Genomic DNA, 23,162 nt, shown 5'->3' on the forward strand with positions numbered 1-23,162 from the left:
TGGCTTTAGTAAACCCAAAGCCAACTAACGACATCTAACATAATTACCCTCCTAAAACTACGTTTCTGAAACACGTCCTCCTCATACACTACAACGTTAGAAAAGAAATAGGTTCCAGCCTTGATCTGTCTTTTCCACTTACCTATTAGGTAAAGACATACTGACTCAAAAGGGCTTCCCCGGTGACTCAGCGGTAAAGATTCCGCCTGCAATGCAGGAGATGCACCTAGACTCGGGTTCTATCCCCGGGCCCAGGAGATCCCCTGGAGGAGGGCATGGCACCCCATTCCAGTGTTCTGGCCTGGAGAATCCCATGGACAGAGGAGCCTGGAGGGCTCCAGAGAGGGTCCACAGAGTCGCACACACTTCAAGTGACTGAGGACACGCGTGCACGCACTCAAAACTGTGGGGCTCTGGGCACTGCGTGCAGTGAGCACCCAGGGCACATCCAGACTGAAGGACCATTCCCGAGGTGAATTCTCCATCATGAAAATAGTGTAGGTTAAAACATTCATAAAAGAAAAATGTAAGAAAAAACCATTATCCAGTTTCTCATCTCAAAGGGACCAGCAGACTAGGGGAAGGAGGTTAGCAGTGACTTCAAAGGGGCGGCTTGAGACGGGCCTGAGGTTCCCGAAGGGCTCCAAGAGACAGAGTGAAGCGACTTGATATGTTTTAGAAAAACCACCCGAAACGGTGATGAATGCCTGCCCTCCGCATAACTTGGTTGGGGTTATTATCTCCAGTTCACTGATGAGCAAGCTGTAAGGGCTTGAGTGGTCTGCCCCAGGTTAGAGCGCTAAGGGGCAGAGGTAAGATGTGAGTCACATTTTGTGAGACTAGAAAGCCAGCTCTCCTCAGAGCACAGACAACAGGTTGGCTTTGTAATAATGAGGCAGTGCGGCTCTTGTCCCAAGACATCGCAAAAACCATCTGTACACAAGAGTTAAGCTGTTAGGTCGCCAACATCAAAAGTTGACAGCGTCTGATGTAGAACTTTCGGCATCTTAAGGCAGCCTCTTTCTTCACTCATGCCCTCAATTTCTTCCTATGGGCAGCAAAGTCTGCGGCCGCACGCAGAAGCTCACCCTCCCACCAGCCCCGCCGACACGGCCACTGCTCTGCAGCGCCCTTCTCTACGGCTGACACTTCGTACTCGAACCACTGCTTCAGGATGGCTGTCAGAGCAAGCGCTGCCTGAATCACTGTTAATCACCTAAAAATGGGGAAAACAAAGGTTCTCGAAAATAAGAAGTCAAATAAGTAATTTATGTATCGCATGTAAATTAATTAATGTAGTTGCTTCCAAAGGTATCTAGGAAACAAATTCTCCCACTGGGATAGTCTATTAAATTCTTACTTTTTAATATATGACAATCAAATGATTCATTTTCAAGGGAAACACACCCACGACTTTTTTTTAGCTTAGGAACAACAGCACAAAACTTCTCTTCAAGTAGTACAAAATAAAAAATAAACGTCTCCACTTTACACTAGGCAGTCCTGAGACGCAAACTGAGGGAAGAGAGAGGAAGGGAAAGACGGGCAGCGCTGCAGTTAGACCAACCACTCCCAGCCCAGGAGAAACGGCACTTCTCCCCGGCTGAGAACGCTCCAACAGGCTATTTGCATCCTCGGCACTCCCTGGACAGCCATCAGAAAACTGAAGTCTATTTTTAGATGTGCTCCTTTATCAGGAAGATCATTCACTTATTCCTTTCCCCACTTGGTAAACATCTGAGCACCGACCATTTTCCAGGCACTGTGTGGCTGTGTGGCTGGCACAGTCCCATCCTCAGAGGGCGCAAAGTGCCCAGGAACCTCAACGGCCAGTTATTAGGAACCAAATGGACAGGTTCCTTCCATTTTCTTAAATTAATCATCAACACTAGTGTTATTTGGACCAGTGACCAAATTAGCTGGTTGGTCCAGGAGTCAATCAAACAGCACTAACCCAGGCCCTCACCCAGAAGTTTTGGAACTGGCCAAAAAAAAAAAAAAAAAAAAACAACAGCAGCTTCTCCCTGAGTCCCTGTGGTGCTGTTGCTGCAGGCAGGGGGGCAGGCAGCAGCGACCTGCAGTGTGAGAAAGAGGAGGCCCGCGTGCAGAGAGCAGCGCAGGTGAGACGGAGGGCAAGGACCCTGCCTCCGCTGTCACCCAGAACGTCTCAGGTCAGACTGGTAAAGTCACACACCTGCGTGTCCTTATAACAACCCCTTTTTATTTGAATGCATTAAAACTGAATTCTCGTTACCTGCAACATAGAGAGCCTTAGGCAGTAACAAAGCAGAATGGTGGAGAACACGGGTCCTGAGCTGGAGGGCCTGGCCTCCTCTTCAGCCCTCCACTCACTTGCCACCTGGAGCCTGTGCCTTCACCCTATCATCTGTAAAATGGGCCTGACAGCACCCCCAGTACAGCGCTTCACATTTCAGATGGTGTCTCTACATTTGAAGCAAAGCTTGCCCCACAGCAACCACCTCACAGGACTTCCTGCTTCTGCTGTTCCAGTGGCACAGCCCTATGGGGCAGCCAGTGCTCCAACCGGGGCCCGTGCCACACACCCCTGAAGCTCTCGGCGGGGGGTGGGGGGGGGTGGGCACACACCCCTGCAGCTGTCAGGGGGCGGGGGGCATCACACACCCCTGCAGCTCTCAGGGGCGGGGGGGGTAGGGGGGCGCACAAAGGCAGGGCCACATTCATGCAGGGGCAGGTTCCACGCCAGTGAATGGAGTGGAGCAGTGAGGGGTGATCCACAGCCCCAGGTAACACACAACCAGAACCCAAACTGCCCCACCCCAACGTTCAGTCACACGGCCCTTCCTTACGTTCTGTTCATTTTCTAAACCTAAAGATTTCAGCACGTTTTCAGATTCAACAGATGATTTCAGCTTGCCAAAAACAAATTATCCCTGACTGGTATAAACTTTACTTCATTATTTGTGATTTTGTTTTTGCATATATAATGGGAATTGGGCAATAAGACTACCGACATCTGTGAAACGTAAATCTATTTACAGTATCTAACAACTGGACGCTACACCCATCCGTGGTCCTGTCAAGGGGATATCAGAAGACCTGACGCAAAGAGTTGAGAATAAAATTGAATACCATCCTGCAGGGCTCACTGAACTAGACTAAAGCATGGCCCAAGCACGGTCCAGAGATCAAGCATTTAAGAAATACACGGCACTAATAAACAAACAGCTAATACAATTCAGTATCAAAAAATGCTATTAAGAAATGAGCAAAGACCTGAGCAGAAATTTTTCAAAAGACATACAGATGGCCAACGGGAACATTAAAAGATGCTCAACATTACTAATCATCAGCGAAATGCAAATCAAACCCACAATGAAACAGTACCTCACACCCATCAGAATGGCCACATTCTGAAAGTCTACAAGTAACAAGTGCTGGTGAGGGTGTGGAAGAAGGCGATGCTCACGCACAGTGGGTGGGTGTAAACTGGGGCAGCCACTGCAGAGAGCAGGGTGGAGAGTCCCTGAGAAACCAAGAACTACTACAAGACCCAACAACCCCACTCCCAGGCACAGACCCAGAGTTCAAAAAGATACATGCACCCCAGTGCTCCCTGCAGCATTATTCACAAGAGTCAAGATATGGAAGCAACCTCAGGGTCCATCAACAGAGGAATGGATAAAGATGTACAATACACAAGGGAATTATTACTGAGCCGTAAGAAAGAATGAAATTCTGCCATTTGCAACAACATGGATAGACCACAGGGCATTACGCTTAGTGAAACAAGTCAGACAGAAAAAGGCAAATATTCTACATTATCACTTTCATGTGAAATCTAAAAAAAAAGAATGCATGTAACAAAACAGACTCACGGGTACAGAGAACTAGTGAAGGGTTACCGGTTGGGAGGGGCATATGGGGGAAGTTAGGGGTGTGGGACTAAGATACAGATCCCCATGTATAAAAGAGATAAGCACCAAGGATATACTGGGCGGCACAGGAAACAAGCTATTACATGTAGTAACTTTCAATGCAATATAATTTATAAAAATATTGAACTACTATACCTGAAACATAGTATTGTGAATAACCACACTTCAATTAAAAAAAAAAAAAGGAATAAAGGGTCCCACCTTGTGTACTGTTGGTGGGAATGAAGACAGTTGTTGAGGATGGAACTTCCTCGAAAAACTAAAAATAGAACTATCCTATGATCTGGGAATTCCACTTCTGGGATTGTCTAAATGTACCCCAGGTCCACTGCAGCATTATTCACAACAGCCAGGATACAGAAACCACATAAGTGCCCCCTTGAGAGATGCACGAAGATGCGTCAGCGCACACAGAGGAATATTACTCTGCCATGAAAAGACTGCAGTCCTGTGAATGGACCTGAGCACACGATGCTGAGCCAAGTCAGAGAAAGACAGACAGCGCATGACCTCACTGACACGTGCAGTCGAACGCCCCAACACCAAGCTCACAGAACAGACTGGGTGAGGGCGTCATAAAGCACAAGTTCTCAGCAAGAATGCACAGGGGGGTCACAGACAGCATGGAGGCTGCAGTCACCACCGCTGCACACTGAAAGCTGCTAGGAGAGGACATCTCAGAAGTTCTCATCCCAAGGAGAATCACCAGGAACTACATATGCTAACACATTAACTGGACTTGCTGCGGTGATCATTTCAGAACACACACCAACGTCCAGTCACTGTGCTGTCTTCCTGAAGCTAATATGCTGCATGTCAATTACGCCCCAGAAAGAAATCAGGAGAGAGACTAAGAGCGGGGAGGGGAAGGAAAGCGCAGAAAACAAAGGGTTCTGAAGGGCCAGAAAACGAGTTTAACAATACACGATTTTTTCCAAAGGTATTTTCTTGGCAAAACTGTTTTCAAAATTACTCTACAGCTCAAGTGTGTCCAGAGTGATGGCAAAGTCCAGGGCGCCTCTGCCCGGAACCCAGCTCCGCGGTTTCTCCCGCACCCTTTTCTGCTTCTCTTTCAGATGGATCTTATTTATACAAAAGAGCACATGTGGGGATGTAAATGTAGTCTGTGGGGAGAACAAGCGAGGCCCCATTTCTAACCTCAAGAAACAAGTCAGCCCTCTTCAGACCCCTTCCCTTCGCAGGGCAGAGCCTTCCAGAGCCCCAGCCTCCCTCCACGGACGCCCCAGCCCGTGAACCCTAACCCCCCCATCCTCCCTGTTGGCCCCTAGCAGCGAGGCTGGGGCTGCCCCTCACGCCGCCGGCCGACCCCCTCCGCCCTGGCTCAGGCTGTGGGACTGCTGGGGCTCTTCTCTCCTTTCCACCCTCAGCTCTGAAGGCAGGCTCCCCACCCCCGAGGTGTGCTTGGTTAGAGGCACAACTGGGAATCACTGCCGTCACCGGACAGAAAGCTTAGATGGAAGGGAGGCATGATGAAGAGAAAACACTGAACATGGCTCTGTGCTATGAACTTTATATACGGTGTCCAGCTCACTACCTGCTTTATGACATTTTATGCTGAGAACATCCATCTCCATACAATCTAACTCATTGCTATATGTACAAAGACACAAATAAATGCTCAGTTTATAATTTTAGTCAAATAACTTTCAGGACTTCCTTGGTGGCACAGTGGTTAAGAATCTACCAGCCAAAGCAGAGGATACAGATGGGATCCCCCCGTGCCACAGGGCGACTGAGCCTGTGCCCCACACTGAGCCCGCGGGCCGCAGCTGCTGAAGTGCGCACCCCGAGAAGCCACTGCTCAGCAGTGAAGACGGGCCTCCACTCGGCCAACTCGAGAAAGCCCACACAGAAGCAACGAAGACGCCGCACAGCCAAGGAAATGTCGTTCTTAATTTTTTTTTTCACATTTTTTTTCCTGATGGTGCCTGCTACTCTTAACATTTTATTGCAAAAAGTAATTTACATCTACCTCTTTTAATATAATGCAGCAACTTCGATGCCTTCACCAGCAAATGCTTTGACCAGCACTGCTAAGTATCCAAGTCATGATCCCATTTTCCCATTTTGATCTGAATTTTCAATCACTGGATACACTGTGTGTTTTCTTAAAAACCAAACCTATATTTAAAATCTTAGGGATATATATTACATTTATGTGAAGTAGCAGAAATAGTCCTATTTCCATCCATGAAAGATTAAAATTGACTGTGGTTTCATCACTTCAACTTGACTATAATCTCTTCAGTGACTAAAGGAACATTTATACAATTACTGTATAAATATTATACAAATACTGTATAAATCAACCTTTTAGGCATCTCCTGGTGTTAGGCTCAAGAAATAAAAAGGCATGCGTGTGCAATTGCACCCTACTCTCAGCAACCTCACGGACTGTAGCCCTCCTCCAGGGGATCTTCCCAACTCGGGGATCAAACCCTTGTCTCTGTCACTGGCAGGTGGATTCTTTACCCCTGAGCCACCTGAGAAGCCCAAGAAATAAAGCAATCAGGTCTTAAAGAAAACATAAACGGCGGTAACTGAGTGTGATCCATGTTGTAAAGAGGAGAGTATACAGTGCCACAGGGCACGGATGAGAGCGCCGCACAGGATGACTCACCTCCGTCTGGGCTGTAAGGACAGTAGGGATGGAAACTGGAGAGGGAATGCACCAGGGAGTGAGATGAACATGGCTAAGTTACAGAGGGGAGCAACGAGCAGGAGCCAGGCCTCCTGGAGCCAGCCCGTGAGGGCCTTCTATATGGCTCAGTCAGTAAAGAATCTGCCTGCAAAGCAGGAGACCCAGGCTCCATCCCTGGGTTGGGAAGACCCCTTGGAGGAGGAAATGATAACCCACTCCAGTATTCCTGCCTGGAGACTCCCCATGGAAAGAGGAGCCTGGCAGACTGCAGCCCATAGGGTCAAGAGCGGGACACGACTTGGGACTAAACCACCGCCATGCACAACTACGGAGCCGGGCACTAGAGCCCACACTCAGAAACAAAGAGACGGCCCACACGACACAACAAAGAACCAGCGTGACCCCTCAGAGAGAATGGGGGGTACTTAATCTGAAGGGCAACTGGAGTCCTTCAGGTTTTTAAATCGGAATGCACTGGTGATTAAACCTATGCTGGAGAACACACAGAGGGGTAAATGGCCAGCCTGATGAAACACAGTCAGTGGCTAACTTGTGAATAACCCCGTCTTTTTAAACCTCCACAGTTTAGCTGAGTAAAAACTGAATGGGCAGTATCGTTAAGTGAGGTCTAACTCAGACGACGGTTAGGGAGGAGGCTCTAATGGGCCAGGGCCTAAACACCAGCTCCCCCAGTTAAGAGCCAAGTGATCTTGGGCTAGCTACCTGACCATTTTAAGTTTCTCTTTCCTCATCTTTAAAGTGGGAATAAAAATCATACTGATGTGTTAGCTGCTATCATCACTAAATTTTAAGCTATTTTCAAAATTCCCACAGCACAGAGTATGAGGCAGAAAGAAGCTGAATTAAGATACGATATGTATGTGAACTCTAAAGAGTTGTCCAGGGGACTTCTCCTGGTGGTCCAAGGGCTAAGACCCAGCACTCCCAATGCAGGCAGCCTGGGGTCCGATTCCTGAACAGGGCAGCTAGATCCCACGTGCCACAACTAAAACCAGGCACAGTCAAAAACATGAATATTAAAAAAAGGAAAAAAAAAAAAGAGCTGTCCAGAGTATCACAAATCAGGCTTTCCCACTGTTCCTTCATTATTTTCCATAAAGTGAATGCCCAAAATATCGGACACGTTCATTCATTTTACAGTATAATTACTACAGTTCATTTAAAAGTCAAACGTAATTACTTGATGCGTTTTTGTATTGATTATTTTGTATTACTGGTGTAGCTTCCCTTCGAGCAAAATACCCATGTTTCATTTGCGCTGAAATTGTGCCCCCTTTTAAGAATTTTGGATGACATGCATAAATTTTAAGTGTGTAATTTTTTCTTTAACAGTAAATAAGAACAATTTCCTAGAAGCCCTTAACTTAGCTGTTATTAGGTCAGTCGAAAAAAATCATGAGGACCATTTCTTCAGTAAGAAAACCTACTCTTCTGTAAGAAATTGTGTTATTTCTTACCAATGCAACGCCAAACCTCCCGGAATCATTTATTAAGATAGGCTGGAATTACATTTCACAGGTCATATCTATAACATCAGAATTTCAGTAGCTAAAGCCTCAAACACACACCTGAGAATGATTTTAACTCTAATCAATTTATTAGCAATATTCCCTGGGTTTGGCCTACATGTCCTTTTTAGTCCAAGTATTTCCACTTTCATTAACTAAAGGTAGGGCAAACTATCACTCCACTAAAGAGTCTACCGAATCAAGGACACCCCACAGTCCCATTGCACAGACGCGAGGCCTCCGGCTGCGGAGATCGAGCCTGGAAGGGCCGCTAGGAGACCAGCAGGCTGCACCCAGCCCACCGGGGCCGCCGCACCACCTGCCGGCCCAGCTCTGTCCACGGCCCCTGCTCTGCTGGGGAGAGAGGCCGAGGTCCTGAGGCTTCCCCCCAGCAGCCCCGCACCACCTGCCCTTCCGCTGGAAGCTGGGCAAGCAGGAGAGACCCAACCAGGAAGCTGCTTCTGTCAGCTACGCAGACGGCACAGGGCAGTCACACTCTGGCCCACCCGGTATGTCAGACAGGCGAGCGGAGCGCCGTGACACGTCACCTCACGGGTTCGGACACAGACTCTGGGCGGCACATCTTTCACTTTTATAAAATTTCTAGATATAAGACATCTAGATACAGTAGGTATGACAGATCTATCCTATCCAGATGTAATAGAAAGCTACATAAAGAAATGTCAGTGAATCTGTTCATAAGGCAAAAAACCCCCAAAAAACAACAGGGATATTTATATTTACAAAGAGTAACTCCATAAGCTCTCTTTTTATGAGCTGGAAATTCTGTAAGACTAGGCCAATCACGGTGGTACAGATCATTCCTCTGTTTAAAACTTTGCAATGGCCTTCTGAAATCAGTACAATCTGGTGGCTGCCCACCTCACCTCCTACTGCTCTAGACCCTCACGCATAATGTCTAGTCTTCTATTTGTTGTCTTTGGGCTTAAAAATGTCCTCTGGTGGCTGGCTCCTTGTCCTCACTCAGGGCCCTCTCTCCCAACTGGCATCAACCAATGCTCCCACTGGCCCTGTCACTCACTACGCCATTACTCTAATTTCTTAGTGCTGCTACCTGAAATTACTCTTTTGTACACTTGTCCTTCCAGTTTTATTGAAAAGTAATAGGCATACAGCACTGCATAAGTTTAAGGTGTACAGCATAATGTTTTGACGTATGAATACATCACGGAATGATGATCACAGTAAGTGAACATCCATCATCTCATACCAGACACAAAATTAAAGAAAGAGAAAACATTTTTTTTCTCGTGATAAGAACAATTTTATACGTTTTTAAAATTGTTCCTCCCTCCACATGCACGTAAGCTCCATGAGCGCTTTTCCACTGCTCTATCTCATGTACCTGGCACAACAGGAAATGCCCAGTAAATGTTAGACGAGCAACTGAGTGTGGTGAAGAGCAGCCTGACACAGCTGTGTTTTAAGTCAAAGGGCCGCCGGCTAGTACGCCACGGCAGACGCGGAGCAGAGACTTGCAGAGCGCTCCACGGGCCCCAGGACAACAGGCAGGGAGGGTGACGCGCACACCCCAGCTAGTCACTCATAACCGTGCCAGGCCTCAAGACACTTGCAAAACTAGTAGTAAGATTAAACTGGAACAAACAAAAATCTGTCATTATCACAGACAATTCTTCTGATGCAAATCACGTGTATTCAGGATGTCATATGTTTTAAAAAGTCATTCAAGGAACATTTACTAACATTTACTAACCTACTGGGCCTGGTGAGCATCTGTTGGGGAACGAACCACACTTTCAAACTTCCGGCCAACAGCAATTCACAGAGTCTAGAGACTCACAGTTACATCTCTTCCTCAACAAGCCCAGTGTCACAAAGCCTTTCTGGTTCAAGTGCACGTGCTCAGAACAAACAGAAAACCTCCCCCAACTGGCCAACTTTTTTGTTCTGAAGGGACGGGGGCGGGGGGGAGGGAGAGTGCACAGCAAGGAATAAGGAAGCCAGAAATGCCAGAGCAAAGCGACAAAGATTTCAGCCCAAAAAGGAGTGGCAGACTAAGCCTGCATCGTGTCATTAAGACTCAAGATCTGACTTAGCCTTTAAACAACAAGACGTCATGTCTTTTCCGGCACCTCCAGGTCAGACGACAGGTGTTACCATCGCACTGCATGGGCTGGTCCGACCTGAGGGGCTTACTACCAGGTTCTAAAGTTTAACCTTTGGAAAGCCACGGGGGTTGGACTATAGCCTCTAACTGTAGAAAGGTTTCAAGAGAAGCCCTGGAAAAAGACACACACAGTGCCTGTCACCTGTGAATGAAACGTCATTCATCTCACAGTAAACGGGACACAGAAACTCAGAGAAGGGAACGTCCAATCCTCCAAGCTACAGAACTTCCATCGTAACAACTGACTGGGGCTCCAAGAGCCTAATGACTGTTTAGGGTTTCTTTCGTAACCATGGATTTTAACTTGCAGGCCCTGTAAGACAGGAGTTCCTCCCAGTATGTCTAAATGCAAACAGTTATAGTACACGGCAGTAAAAGAAATTCTTATATCTACACAGCATCCCGCAGCCATGGCCAGGAAGAGCAAAAAGCAATTTCAAATTTTGGTTCTAACAAGAACTGTGTCCTTAATGTACGGTTTATTTTAAGACTGGCCCAAATTATTTGCCAGTCTGCTGTTCACTTACTCAGTTGTATCTGACTCTACGACCCAATGAATGCTTCCCTGGTGGCTCAGATGGTAAAGCGTCTGCCTGCAGTGCGGGAGGCCTCGGTTCGATCCCTGGGTCAGGAAGATCCCCTGGAGAAGGAAATGGCAACCCACTCCAGTATTCTTACCTGGAGAATCCCCTGGATGGAGGAGTCTGGTGGGCTACAGCCCACAGGGTCGCCAAGAGTCGGACATGACTGAGCGATTTCACTTTCATTTTCTTTCACTACGACCCCATGGACTGTAGGCCAGGCTCTTCTGTCCCTGTGATTCTCCAGAGAAGAATACTGGAACGGGTTGTCATTTCCTTCTCTGGTTCGACCCAGGAATCGAACCGAGGCCTCCTGCCTTGCAGACAGACACTTTACCATCTAAGCCACCAGGGAAGCATGGAGTCGTAGAGTCAGATACAACTGAGTAACTGAACAGCAGACTGGAAAATAATTTGGGCCAGTCTTAAATGAGACGCCTCCATCTCCCCACGTGAGCCAGCAGCGGGACTCAAGTCGGAAGCCCCCCACCATGCAAGTGAAGGTAGTCTGTGTCATCAGTGTTACCTTACAAATTTATCAAAATTATTTGAATAAGAGAGATCATAAATAATTTCTCCTCCAAGTACTCATTTACTATAATGACCTCTGACTGTTTTAAAAAGTGAAAAATAGCAATCATAATCCAAAATTCCATTTTTGAACAAAGTGGAATAATGTCAATGAAATACAGTGTATTTTGGAGCTAAAAGCGTAGTGCTTTGACTGACAACTTTTGTGAGGTGAGTAACCAGACACCAACTAGATCCCTTAGGACAGCTGTGCAACCCCCCACCCCTGCTCCCACCCGGAATGGGAAGCTGGCATCTGCTTCTCTGCGTGACTGCTGCGTGAACACGTGGCTCTGATGGGAGGAGCCAGGGGAGACCAACCTATCGCCCACGCGCAGCAGTAACCCCAGGCGCCTTACTGTCCGGGCATACGGTGTGCAACTTACAAGTAGGTGTCTGGAGAATCAACCTCAGAAAAAGGGTCAGTTTCAATTATCAAGTTACACAGCCCCAAGAGTGCCTGGGATAATCTGAAACAAATTAATAAAATGGGGCTAGAAGATGATTGGAAAGGTGATGCTTGTAAGATCTTTAAGAGTTCCAGGTACATTCAATGTAAAACAACGTGACAGTCAACCTTAAAAGGCTGAAAAAAAATCAACTATGATGAATAACTTCCGGTGTGTTAAAAGTAAACACATAAACCCATTTATTCTAGGGCATTCACAAGTGTGAAAAGCACAAACCACTGCAAATCAAAGCAGGTAAAAAAGTTGAAGGATGCAAGCAGCAATTTACTGATTTTCCAATTTATCCACTGCCTAGTATTTTCAAACCAAGTCCAGCAGAAGGGATTTATCAAAATACAACATATGAACCTCTGCACTGTTTACATACGGCATCCACGCCACAGTTGTTAGCTGCAACGATCACAAAGGCCTTGAATCTAGAAAAGCAGGAACTTTTCTAGTGAAGGAAGGGAAAAGGAACCCCCCCCCCAGTCCTTTTGAGAATTCATTGAAAATGACAGACCCCCTCCCAAGAGAAATAATATACACAATATTAAGAACAATTACACTAGTGTAACAATCTGGCAACACCGAATCACTTCCCTGGATAAACACAATGAAATCTGCTAGTTGGGAAAAGTAACACACATAAACACCTTTTCCTTCTCCACAGTCAGCCCCTCTACTGGCTCTGTCTCGTGGAGGTCACCGACAGCGAGAAGGTGTAAAACCCGACACACACCTGCCGGTCTCCGCGCCTCCCACCTCAGCAGCACTGCTTCAGAGCTGATGGCCACTCCACTCAAAACTCTTCCCACTCGCTGCTTCCTGACCCCCTGCTCTTCCTTTTCCTCCTTTCTCTCTGTGTCCTCCTCTGGCTTCTCTTTCAGCCTCCACCACCTCTGTCTAGAAGGCATCCCAGTCTTCAGCCTGACTCTCTTCTCGTGCCTTCCTCTCCAGATGAGCTGGAGGCCTCTGAGAACCTCTACAAGCTGGCTTCTCCCAAGTGCACACATCTCAACTCTCTGTGTCTCAAGTCCACGCTCCTCCTCAGGAAAAGGAAAGGAAGTCACTCAGTCGTGTCTGACTCTTTGTGACCCCTCTGTCCATGGGATTTTCCAGGCAGGGATACTGGAGTGGGTTGCCATTTCTTTCTCCAGGGAACCTTCCCGACCCAGGGATCGAATCCAGGTCTCCCGTGTTGCAGGCAGACACTTTACTGTCTGAGCCACCAGGGAAGGTGACTGATGCGCCGAACTACCAAAAAAACAGCTTAGGCCTGGCCCAGGAGAGCTCTGCACCCCCTGTGATTACAGTATTAATGAACAGTATGCTGCCCAGGTAACAAAACCCAGTGGTAACTTCAGTTCAGTTCAGTTCAGTTCAGTCGCTCAGTCGTGTCCGACTCTTTGCGACCCCATGAATCGCAGCACTCCAGGCCTCCCTGTCCATCACCAACTCCCAGAGTTCACTCAGACTCACATCCATCAAGTCAGTGATGCCATCCAGCCATCTCATCCTCTGTCGTCCCCTTCTCCCCTGTCCCCAATCCCTCCCAGCATCAGAGCCTTTTCCAGTGAGTCAACTCTTCGCATGAGGTGGCCAAAGTACTGGAGTTTCAGCTTTAGCATCATTCCTTCCAAAGAAATCCCAGGACTGATCTCCTTTAGAATGGACTGTTTGGATCTCCTTGCAGTCCAAGGGACTCTCAAGAGTCTTCTCCAACACCACAGCTCAAAAGCATCAATTCTCTGGCGCTCAGTTATGCAAAGTCAACAGGACCTTCCTGACGGAAACATCACCTTGGCCTCCTGCAAGTTTATCATAAGCTACGTAGTGTGGCACAGGGCTTCCCTGGTGGCTTAGTGGTAAAGAGTCCACCCAGAACGCAGGAGACGTGGGTTCGATTCCCTGTCAGGAAGATCCCCTGGAGAAGGAAATGGCAGCCCACTCCAGCATGCTTGTCTAGAGAATCCCATGGACAGAGGAGCCTGGCGGGCTACAGTCCACAGAGTCACAAGCAGTGGGACATGACTCCGTGATTAAACGACAACAAAGCGTGGCCAGGACTCTACAACAGCCCACCATCACTGGCACGCTCCAGCAAGGAGCCCTGCTGAGTGCCTCCGCCTCTGGAGGAGGAGGTTTCCCAGGGGTGAGGAGCACACTCTGACAGCAGGTACTGGGCCTGCTGTTTCACTCAGGGCACGACTGCATAGGAGAGGCGGAACAAGCACGGGCTCATTACGCAGCCCTACCTCACTCGCTGGTGGTGGGGAATCTGTCAGATGCCTCTAGCAGGTGCCAGCACCTCCACATACCCCACTCTGGAAAGGCTCTGGGCACAGGGAGCCGCTCAGGGAAGCCCAATTTACTCAGCACCCCTAAACCCATGCTCACTTCTTGGCAAACTAATCTTCTGAAGTCAAAACCCGTGAACACTGGTACTGGTATTTTCTGCATACATCTTCCCAAACTAGCTGTAGCACCGTCTTTCATACCACAAAGAGTTCCTCTGTGATGCCGGGAAGGTGAAAATTGCCGAGAGAGACTGGATGCCATCTTGGAAAGACAGCCAGCAATGGACAACTGTAAACTGCGATGGCCGTTTCTCCAGCTCTTTCCAGTAATTTCTGAAGAGGGTAATGAGGGCATCCCATTAAACTATCAGACTCAAATTGGGTTACTGTGTTTGTATTTTAATTTAACAAACATGTATTGTAGTTTATCTACTCTCTCTTGGACAATGTAGGGATGCAAAGACATAATCCCTGCTCTCAAGGAACTTCAAGTCTCCCAGGAAAGAACGAACGGAAGGACACGGGGGCGGGTGCTGCTTTTCCAGCAGCTGGAGTGGAGTGTTCCTCGAGGGCCACAGAGGCTTCAGTCCTCTAGACACGGTCACTCCACCATCAGGTTGGGGGCAGCAGCCTTCCAAAACACACGCTTTTCCACTCACCATCTCCCAGGTGGCGCTAGTGGCAAAGAATCCACCTGCCCATGCAGGAGACAGGAGACAGGGGTTTGACCCCTGGGCCCAGAAGAGCCCCTGGAGAGGGGCACGGCCACCCACCCCAGTGTCGCTGCCTGGAGAAGCCCGTGGACAGGAGGGCCTGGCGGGCTGCGGTCCACAGGGTTCAAAGAGTTGGGCGCGACCAGCGCTCACTTTCCCATTTCAGTTCTGACCCTATTGTCTTCCCTACAAACTGTGTTCAAAGAACCCTGCCGCTCCCTCTCCTGCCTTCTCACTCTCTTCCTCTGCGTCTACAGACTGCGCTTTGTACTTCACGACCACAGGAAAAACTTCCCTCCCTCCCCTGCAGCTCAGAGCTCCCCCTACTTGGCATCTGTGCTGGCCAGGGCCTCGCTGCTCCCCCATCCCTCAGAGTGCAAATCTCAACTCTCCTCCTCCCGGGGCGATCGGGTGGATTTCATTACCCACCTGCGCATCTACCGCAGTCGCCCACGGCCAGCCCCAGCCTCGGCACCCCGCCAGCCCACACACACAATGCACAGAAACCCACACACAGGCATCCCAACTCACTTCCAAATGGTTCTGCAAAATAAATATATGGAGATGTTGCTGCTGCTGGTAAGTCGCTTCAGTCGTGTCCGACTCTGTGTGACCCCATAGAGAGCAGCCCACCAGGCTCCCCTGTCCCTGGGATTCTCCAGGCAAGAACACTGGAGTGGGTTGCCATTTCCTTCTCCAATGCATGAAAGTGAAAAGTGAAAGTGAAGTTGCTCAGTCGTGTCTGACCCTCAGCGACCCCATGGACTGCAGCCCACCAGGCTCCTCCATCCATGGGATTTTCCAGGCAAGAGTACTGGAGTGGGGTGCCACTGCCTTCTCCGTATTTAGAGATGAGATGGAGGCAAAGCACAGGTACAGTTTTAACAGTTGATGTATGGGGGTGAAGGCTGGTGCTCCCTGTAATATTCTTTCAACTCTTCTGTAGTTTGAAAGTTTCCAGATTTAAAAAGTTGGGGGAAAAGAATATGTAGGATCAGAATAAAAACAAGAATCGTGGTTGCTGTCCTTTGGGCAGTTTGTAAGTCTAACTTGTCTAATCTCAATAGGTGAGATAGATTTGAGAGCTCGATGACTGATAATAATAAGCCTAAGCGTACCATCAACATGCAAGTCCTGACTGACGGCCTACCAAGGAGCAGCAGGGCGCTCAGCGCTGTGTGTACAGGGTCCACAAAGCATTCGCCCCGGGAGCGGGAGCCAGTCTCCCAGCCTCCCCAGCCTGTGCTCACAGCACCACCGTCTTCCCCAGACCCCTGAGCCCTCTCAAGCAGCCCACACCTCAATCAGTGGCCAAGGTCTCTGCCTCCAGTACTCTCCACCGCTCTCCCCTCTCCACTCTGAGGCCACCACCTGCCCCCATCCCAGGCCCACCTGCCCTCTCACCTGGACTCTGCGGCAGGAGTTCCATGCAGCCCTTGCTTCTCTGTCTGGATGCTCAGCTCTAACTGGATCACACTTCCGGTTTGAAGGGTTTCTGGAGACCCTCCAGCACCAGGAAGTCACACCCGAAGCCTGCCGGTGACCCCGAGGAGCACGTGTTTCATTGCTGCTTCTCCCACCCCTTCTCACTGCCTCGTTTGCTATTGTCTAGTTGTCAAGTTGTGTCCAACTCTTTGCAACGCTATGGACCGTAGCCCACCAGGCTCCTCTGTCCATGGGTGCTCCCAGGCAAGAATACTGGAGTGGGTTGCCATTTCCTCCTCCAGGGGATCATCCCCAACCAGGATGGAACCCACGGCTCCTGCTTGTCGGGAAGGTTCTTCTCCACTGAGCCACCCGGGAAGCCCCTGGCCACACACTGGCTCCCTGGCGCCCAGCAGTGCCCTGGCTGCTTTCCTGTGACCCCGTGGCCTGCACAGGCACCCCCTGTCCCGCAGCAGGCTCCCTCACTCTCTCCACTCACTTCTGCTCTCCTGCGCGGCCCCAGATACGAACCCTCATGCCAGGTAATATCGCACTCCTCTGAACCTTTAAAAAAACGTCACATGCACTTACTACTTTGCAAGTACTACTGACACTTCCGAGTACAACCCAAGATCTATATGTGCATTTCTTACCAAGATTCCGAAACAATGAAGTCCCTGAAGGCAACGACTTTTACACGTGACAGGCACTAAAGGTTTATGACAGGAACCTAACATTCCTTTACACAAATCCAAAAAACTGTAGTGTTGCCCCCTAAACCACAAGCAATTTTCCCTTCAGATGCCAACAACATTTTAACAGCAATATAGTCTTTTTCTTTTTCCCTCTTTTAGTGTGGTAAAATATATAATACAAAATTTGCCATTTTAAACCACTTGAAAGTGTAAAATTCAGTACCATTAATTACAATGACAACATTGTGCAACTATCACCACTATCTGTTGGCAAAATTTTCATCACCCCCAAACAGAAACTGCCCCTGTTAAGAAATAACTACCCATTCTCCCTTCCTCCTGCCCCTGGGAACCCTCCAATCTGCCTGTTCTAATTAGCTCACCATGTAAACGGAATCATGTAATAATGTCTGTCCTGCTGTCTAGCTTATTTTCCAGCTCATTCATGGTGTAGAGCGTGAATCAGAACTTCACTCCACGGGAATTCCTTGGCAGTCCAGTGGCTGACTCTCGCTTCCACTGCAGGGGGTGAGGGTTCAATCACCCCTCACCCCCCCGGGGGAACTAAGATCCCACGTGCTGTGTGTGCAGTGCAGCGGTGGGTGGGGACAGCTTTTCGGGGCTGAAAAATATTCCATTATACGGATAGGCCACATTTTGTGCATCCACTCATCTGCTGATGGACACCTGGTTATTTGCACTTTTTGACTACCGTGAGCAGCTATGAACACTGACTCAATGCAGAGTCCCTGCTTTCAATCCTTTTGGGACAACACTTAGGAGTAGAATTGCTGGGTCACACAGGAATTCTTTTCCGCTTTATGGGAAACAACAGCAGTATAGTTTTACAATTTACAAATGTGGTCCTTTTGGGAAGCACAACACCCACAAGAGTTCCTACTCATCTGGGAAACAATTCACTTTTAGACAGGTAACAGATAAATTAAAGATATATACAAGGAAGGCTATTTTTCAGCAGGTGAGACAGGGCTTTGTACAGGAAGACTTCTGTTGAACCTGTTTCTTAAACCCAAGCAAGCATACAAAACATGCTTGGATGAAATGATCAGCCTTTACTATTCAAAGAGGATCATCTCTTTTCAGTCCAAGGTTAGCAGCCTGGGATTTCTAAACTGACATCTCACTATTATTACCACTAATGCCAGGAGATTTTATAAAACCACAGAATACAAAATGTAAAGTCGCAGACACAATCAGTGCTGACCCAGAGCACCTCTCTAAGGGCAAGGTCAGAAGAGACCACCAGGAGTATCTTTCACTCTTTACTCCACAACTTCTGCATCTCAGCCTCTCAAAAACATACATTCTTATAATCATATAACAGCCTAAAATTGTACTTAAAATACCAGCAATGTTAGGAAAAATGATGAGCTGTTAAAGGCAGCTAAATGGGCAGCTCTAACAGTATCACCATCTAACACGTCAGGAAACTCTTACTCTCCTGTGAGCTTCACAACACTGCAAGGCAGGCTGGCCAGGTGCTCAGCCCTTTCAGTCAATGAGGAAAAGAAGGTTGAGAAAACTGCTTTACATTTTTTTTAATGCTCCTGACATTAGCCTTTGTATCATACTAAAAAAAGGGTAAGTGTAGCTGTAAAACTTTAAAACCACTGTATCTGGTTTCATTCTAGGTCTCCCCCCAAAATAAAAAGCACTGACTTAGTTGGGTTCATATATTTAGAAAACACAAAAATAATGCTCAAAATGTAATAAAGTCATCTCATATAAAAGGAAATTTTTATTATTCTCACCCATGCCTGAAATGTTTAATGACTTCTCTAAGACACTTTGTCCTAAATAGCACCCTGCCTCAAATCTTAATTTTTAGGTTTTGAGGCACTAAATGAGTATTTACTCAAAATTCTGATATATCTAATAAGAGAAATCTGAAGTTTAAAGGACTTGCGCAAAATGTGTCATTTATTATGTGCAGACATACAGGCTACAGACATTTATGGCTACAGGTTAGTTATATAGCTCTAACTAGTCAATTTAGCAAAGCTTGAGCCTCAGGCTGTAAATAACAGCTACAAAACTGACTCCAGGGGCCCAGAGTTCACCAGCTATCTAAAAGGCATAGTTTTACAATCCAATGCTTTAGGAAATCATTACAGTAGTTAAGACAGCACTCTTCTCCTAAACGAGAGAGCGCCAAAATGCAGGGGAAAAAGCCTAACCGAAAGCACAGTACATGAACTGGGAGACTAGTTATGATCATATTTATATGCACAAATGTAATAATTCAGAGATACCAAGGAATTTTATTTAACTGGCAATACACAGTAATTTTAAAAACACAGTTTAAAACACTTTTGAGGTCACTGAATGTATGAAAGAAGAGAATGAAAAAGCTGGCTTAAAACTCAACATTCAAAAAACTAAGACCATGGCATCCCATCCCATCCCTTCATGGCAAATAGATGGCGAAAAAGTGGCAACAGTGACATTTTATTTTCAGGGCTCCAAAATCACTGCAGACGGTTACTGAGGCCGTGAAATTAGAAAACGCTTGCTCCTTGGAAGAAAAACTGTAACACATCTAGACAGCATTTTAAAAAACAGACAGAGGTCCATCTAGTAAAAGCCATCTACAGTTCTCCCAGCAGTCATACACAGATGTGAGAGCTAAACCACAAAGAAGGCTGAGCACCAAAGAATTGATGCCTTCGAACTGTGGTGCAAGAGAAGACTCTTGAGAGTCCCTTGGACAGCAAGGAGATCAAACCAGTCAATCCTAAAGGAAACCAACCCTGAACATTCACTGGAAAGACTGATGCTGAAGTGCCAATACTTTGGCCACCAAATGTGAAAAGCCGACTCACTGGAAAAGACCCTGATGACTGGAAAGACTGAGGGCAGGAGGAGAAGGAGGTGACAGAGGATGAGATAGTTGGATGGCATCACTGATTCAATGAACATGAATTTGAACAAAATCAGGGAGACAGTGAAGGACAGAGAAGCTGGGGTGCTGCAGTCCATGGGGTCACACAGTAGCACACAACTGAACAACAACTGAATATATTCCTCATTTTGTTCTTCAAAATAACATCTACTCAATATGAAACGCTGAGAATTTAACTTGATGTGCTCAAACATAACTGTTAGAAACTGCATTTCACACAGGTTTGGAAGCTCAGTAAGTTCACATATATTTGTCAAGTGCTAAAAATACTCAACACATCCAGTGCACCTTCAGGAGAAGCAATTCTCCCATTGATCTGCAATAATCAATGGTTTACTGAGAGGTTACTATGTGCCAACTACTATACTTTAATAAAGTAATGTAGCTAAATTTAAAGCCACACACTCAATAGTGACTGAAGAAAGGCAGTTCTACAAAAGCTTAATATACATCAATTGAAAGCTAATTATTTAACTCACTCAAAATATAGTTTACAATTGTCGAAATTAAAAAATTTTAAGAACCAAGCTATCAAGTTTTCATGCTGAGTAACACTAAGAAAATTATAAAGAAATAAACATGCATACATTCAATGTATCATTTAATTCACACATTTTAATTGGAAGCTAGCTTCCCTGGTGGCTCAGAAGGTAAAGAATCTGCCTGCAATGTGGGAGACCTGGTTTGGATCCCTGGGTGGGGAAGATCCCCTGGAGAAGGGAAAGGTTACCCACTCCAGTATTCTTGCCTGGAGAATCTCATGGACAGAGGAGCCTGGTGAGCTACAGTCCATGGGATCACAAAGAGCTGAACACGAACTTCAAAAAGTAGCTTCAAATTACCCATTTCCATCTCAAATAACAATATACATTAAAATAGTAAATGATTCAATCCTATAAGGTACCAACACAAAACCTAAAACCAAACTCATTTATGTTAGCTGACTATTGGGGTACTGTATAACACTCTATCAGTAACACTAGTGAACCAACCAAAAGTAGAAATCACAGTTCACAGCACTTAAACAGCCCTACTGAAAAATGTCTTCAGAAAAATAAGGCAGTCTTTACTTTTGAAAGTCAACATAATACACATTTCCCTCCCAAAATAAAAATGTCTTGTGTTTTCTCTGAAACTGAAGAAAAATTTTTTCAAAATGTTTATGTTAAAGCTTGTGTCCCCAGCGTCCACAACCCAACAACCCATCCAGTTTTAGGTGATTGATGGTCAGAGGTTTCACCTTTAAGGGTCTTTAGGAGGGTTTTCCAAGGATAAGAAGTTCTACATGTTGAGCAACACAAATCTCTCACACGGGAGCTCAGCTAAAATGCTAGGAAACTAAAGTGTACTGACAACTGGTTTCTTAAAGAAAATGATTAATCCCATGAAAACCTTCAAACTGTTTACAATTTTAAACTGTAAATTTAAGAAAGAAGTTTATGCCTTGATAAACATTATTAGTTTTGAAACTATGCTTTAAAAGCTTGGTTTTAAAACCTAGATCAGCTAAAGCTGTCTGAATCCACAAGACATGCATGGAAGAGACGTGATATCAAATATGTGGGTGATAAGGACAGGCAGCAGACATACCTTGGGGAATGCCCATGGGTTCACTACAACCAACCAAGGGAGCCACAGGCCTCCAGCCGAAGTAAGCTGCCACCAAGATGAAAAAGGAAAATATCCCAGGCCTAAGCCTGGCCCATTTCTCAACTGTTCAGAAAGACAGTCTGAAAAGATTCTTGAAAGCCAAGAGAGAAATCCTCCAGAACGATTAACTGGCTACAAACTATAGTTTAAGGGCATTTCAAACTCAGAAAACAGGACAAGATTTTACCAAGCAACACCCCACACTTGACCGAACGTAAGAACATGTTACAAAAACGGCAGTGTTAAAGCTTTCCCCACTTAATCCATTAACCACAGCTTAGAAAGTTCAGTGTTCATAAGCAAAATATTCCCTTTCGTTTTTCAACCTGAATATTTCCACAGGCGCATTTTAAATTCTGTTTATCACCACTGTTACTCGCTAGTAACAACTTCTTCCTATGCTATATAAGTTTAGTACACTTCTAAAACACCTCACCCTATTCCAATTATCAATCCTGAGAACTAAGATTTAGCTTAACTGTTACAGTTAATTCTCAGACTGTGGGAGTAAGAGAACGGAATAATTAACCTCTCTCAAACGGCGCTACTGTAGTACCTAAGTCCTTCAGCGGAGAAGGTGACAGCACCCCACTCCAGTACTCTTGCCTGGGAAACCCCATGGACGAGGAGCCGGGTGGGCTGCAGTCCATGGGGTCGTGAAGAGTCGGACACGACTGAGCGGCTTCACTCTCACTTTTCACTTTCATGCATTGGAGAAGGAAATGACAACCCACTCCAGTGTTCTGGCCTGGAGAATCCCAGGGACGGGGGAGCCTGGTGGGCTGCCGTCTATGGGGTCGCACAGAGTCAGACACGACTGAAGCGACTTAGCAGCAGCAGCAGCAAGTCCTTCGTCACTTCACGTTGATTTAGTAAAATCATCCAGTCTTCCGCCTTGACCCAACAAAAGCCAAGTGGCCATTTTAAATAAAATCAAGTTATCACCAAATCCTTCAAAAGCGTGTATCAAGCTGTTTTGAAACTGAAACACGCATGATATACACACAGTTCGAGTAAAGCAATTTTGAGGAAAAACATCTCTACGGAAGAGTTAAAATCTATAAAATAAAGTAAAAACGTCTTTATCAAAGCCACAAACTACATCCTGAATCGGTCAGCCCAAAGTCCAACACAAAAATGCACACAACGTAACTTGTGAAGATGCAGTGTTACCGCTGCATTAACTTGAAGAACAAAGACGGCAGTTTTCTGAACTGAAATGTCCCTAAGCGTCTGGGTCCCACAGCACCCTCGGGAGCCCTGAGGGGGTGTCCCAGAAGCACGCGGACAGGCGTCCCCTCACTCGGCGGAGCCTCCGCCCAGGCCGGATTCCAGCGTGAGCTCGGGGTCAGCGCCCGACAATCACCGGCCAATGAACAAAAGCAAAACTTCGAAACAAGGAGAAGAGGAGACTTCTACAGTTCAGAAGGGGGACCAGGGGACAGGCGCTCACCTGCAGTTGGGCGGAGGGTCTAGAGTGATGTCCGCCAGCTCCTTCTGAATCCTGGATCGGGAGGCGAGGGGAGAGAAAGACAGCGCGTCAGGGTGGCCGCGCGCAGGGCTGACAACCCCCGCCCGGGTTCGAGGCCCGCCTCGCGC

General features: G+C 46.9%; 1 protein-coding gene across 6 annotated transcripts in view; it reads right to left on the reverse strand.

Moving 5' to 3' along the window:
- The window catches only part of UBE2E1 (ubiquitin conjugating enzyme E2 E1), a 63,240-nt gene that overhangs the window by 35,360 nt on the left and 4,718 nt on the right, over window positions 1–23,162 (reverse strand). For 5 of the 6 annotated variants that reach the window (XM_086380868.1, XM_086380874.1, XM_086380872.1 and 2 more), the window contains one exon: window positions 23,017–23,067. The exons of the other annotated variant lie outside the window; for it this stretch is intronic. In XM_086380868.1, the coding sequence (XP_086236994.1) occupies window positions 23,017–23,067 (51 nt within the window). The remainder of the gene's footprint in view (window positions 1–23,016; window positions 23,068–23,162) is intronic. 6 annotated transcript variants of the gene reach the window in all.

This window comes from Bos grunniens, chromosome 27 (assembly GCF_055505025.1).
Source record: "Bos grunniens cultivar Pamir isolate PY7600 chromosome 27, Bosgru_T2T1.0, whole genome shotgun sequence".
NCBI lineage: Eukaryota > Metazoa > Chordata > Mammalia > Artiodactyla > Bovidae > Bos > Bos grunniens.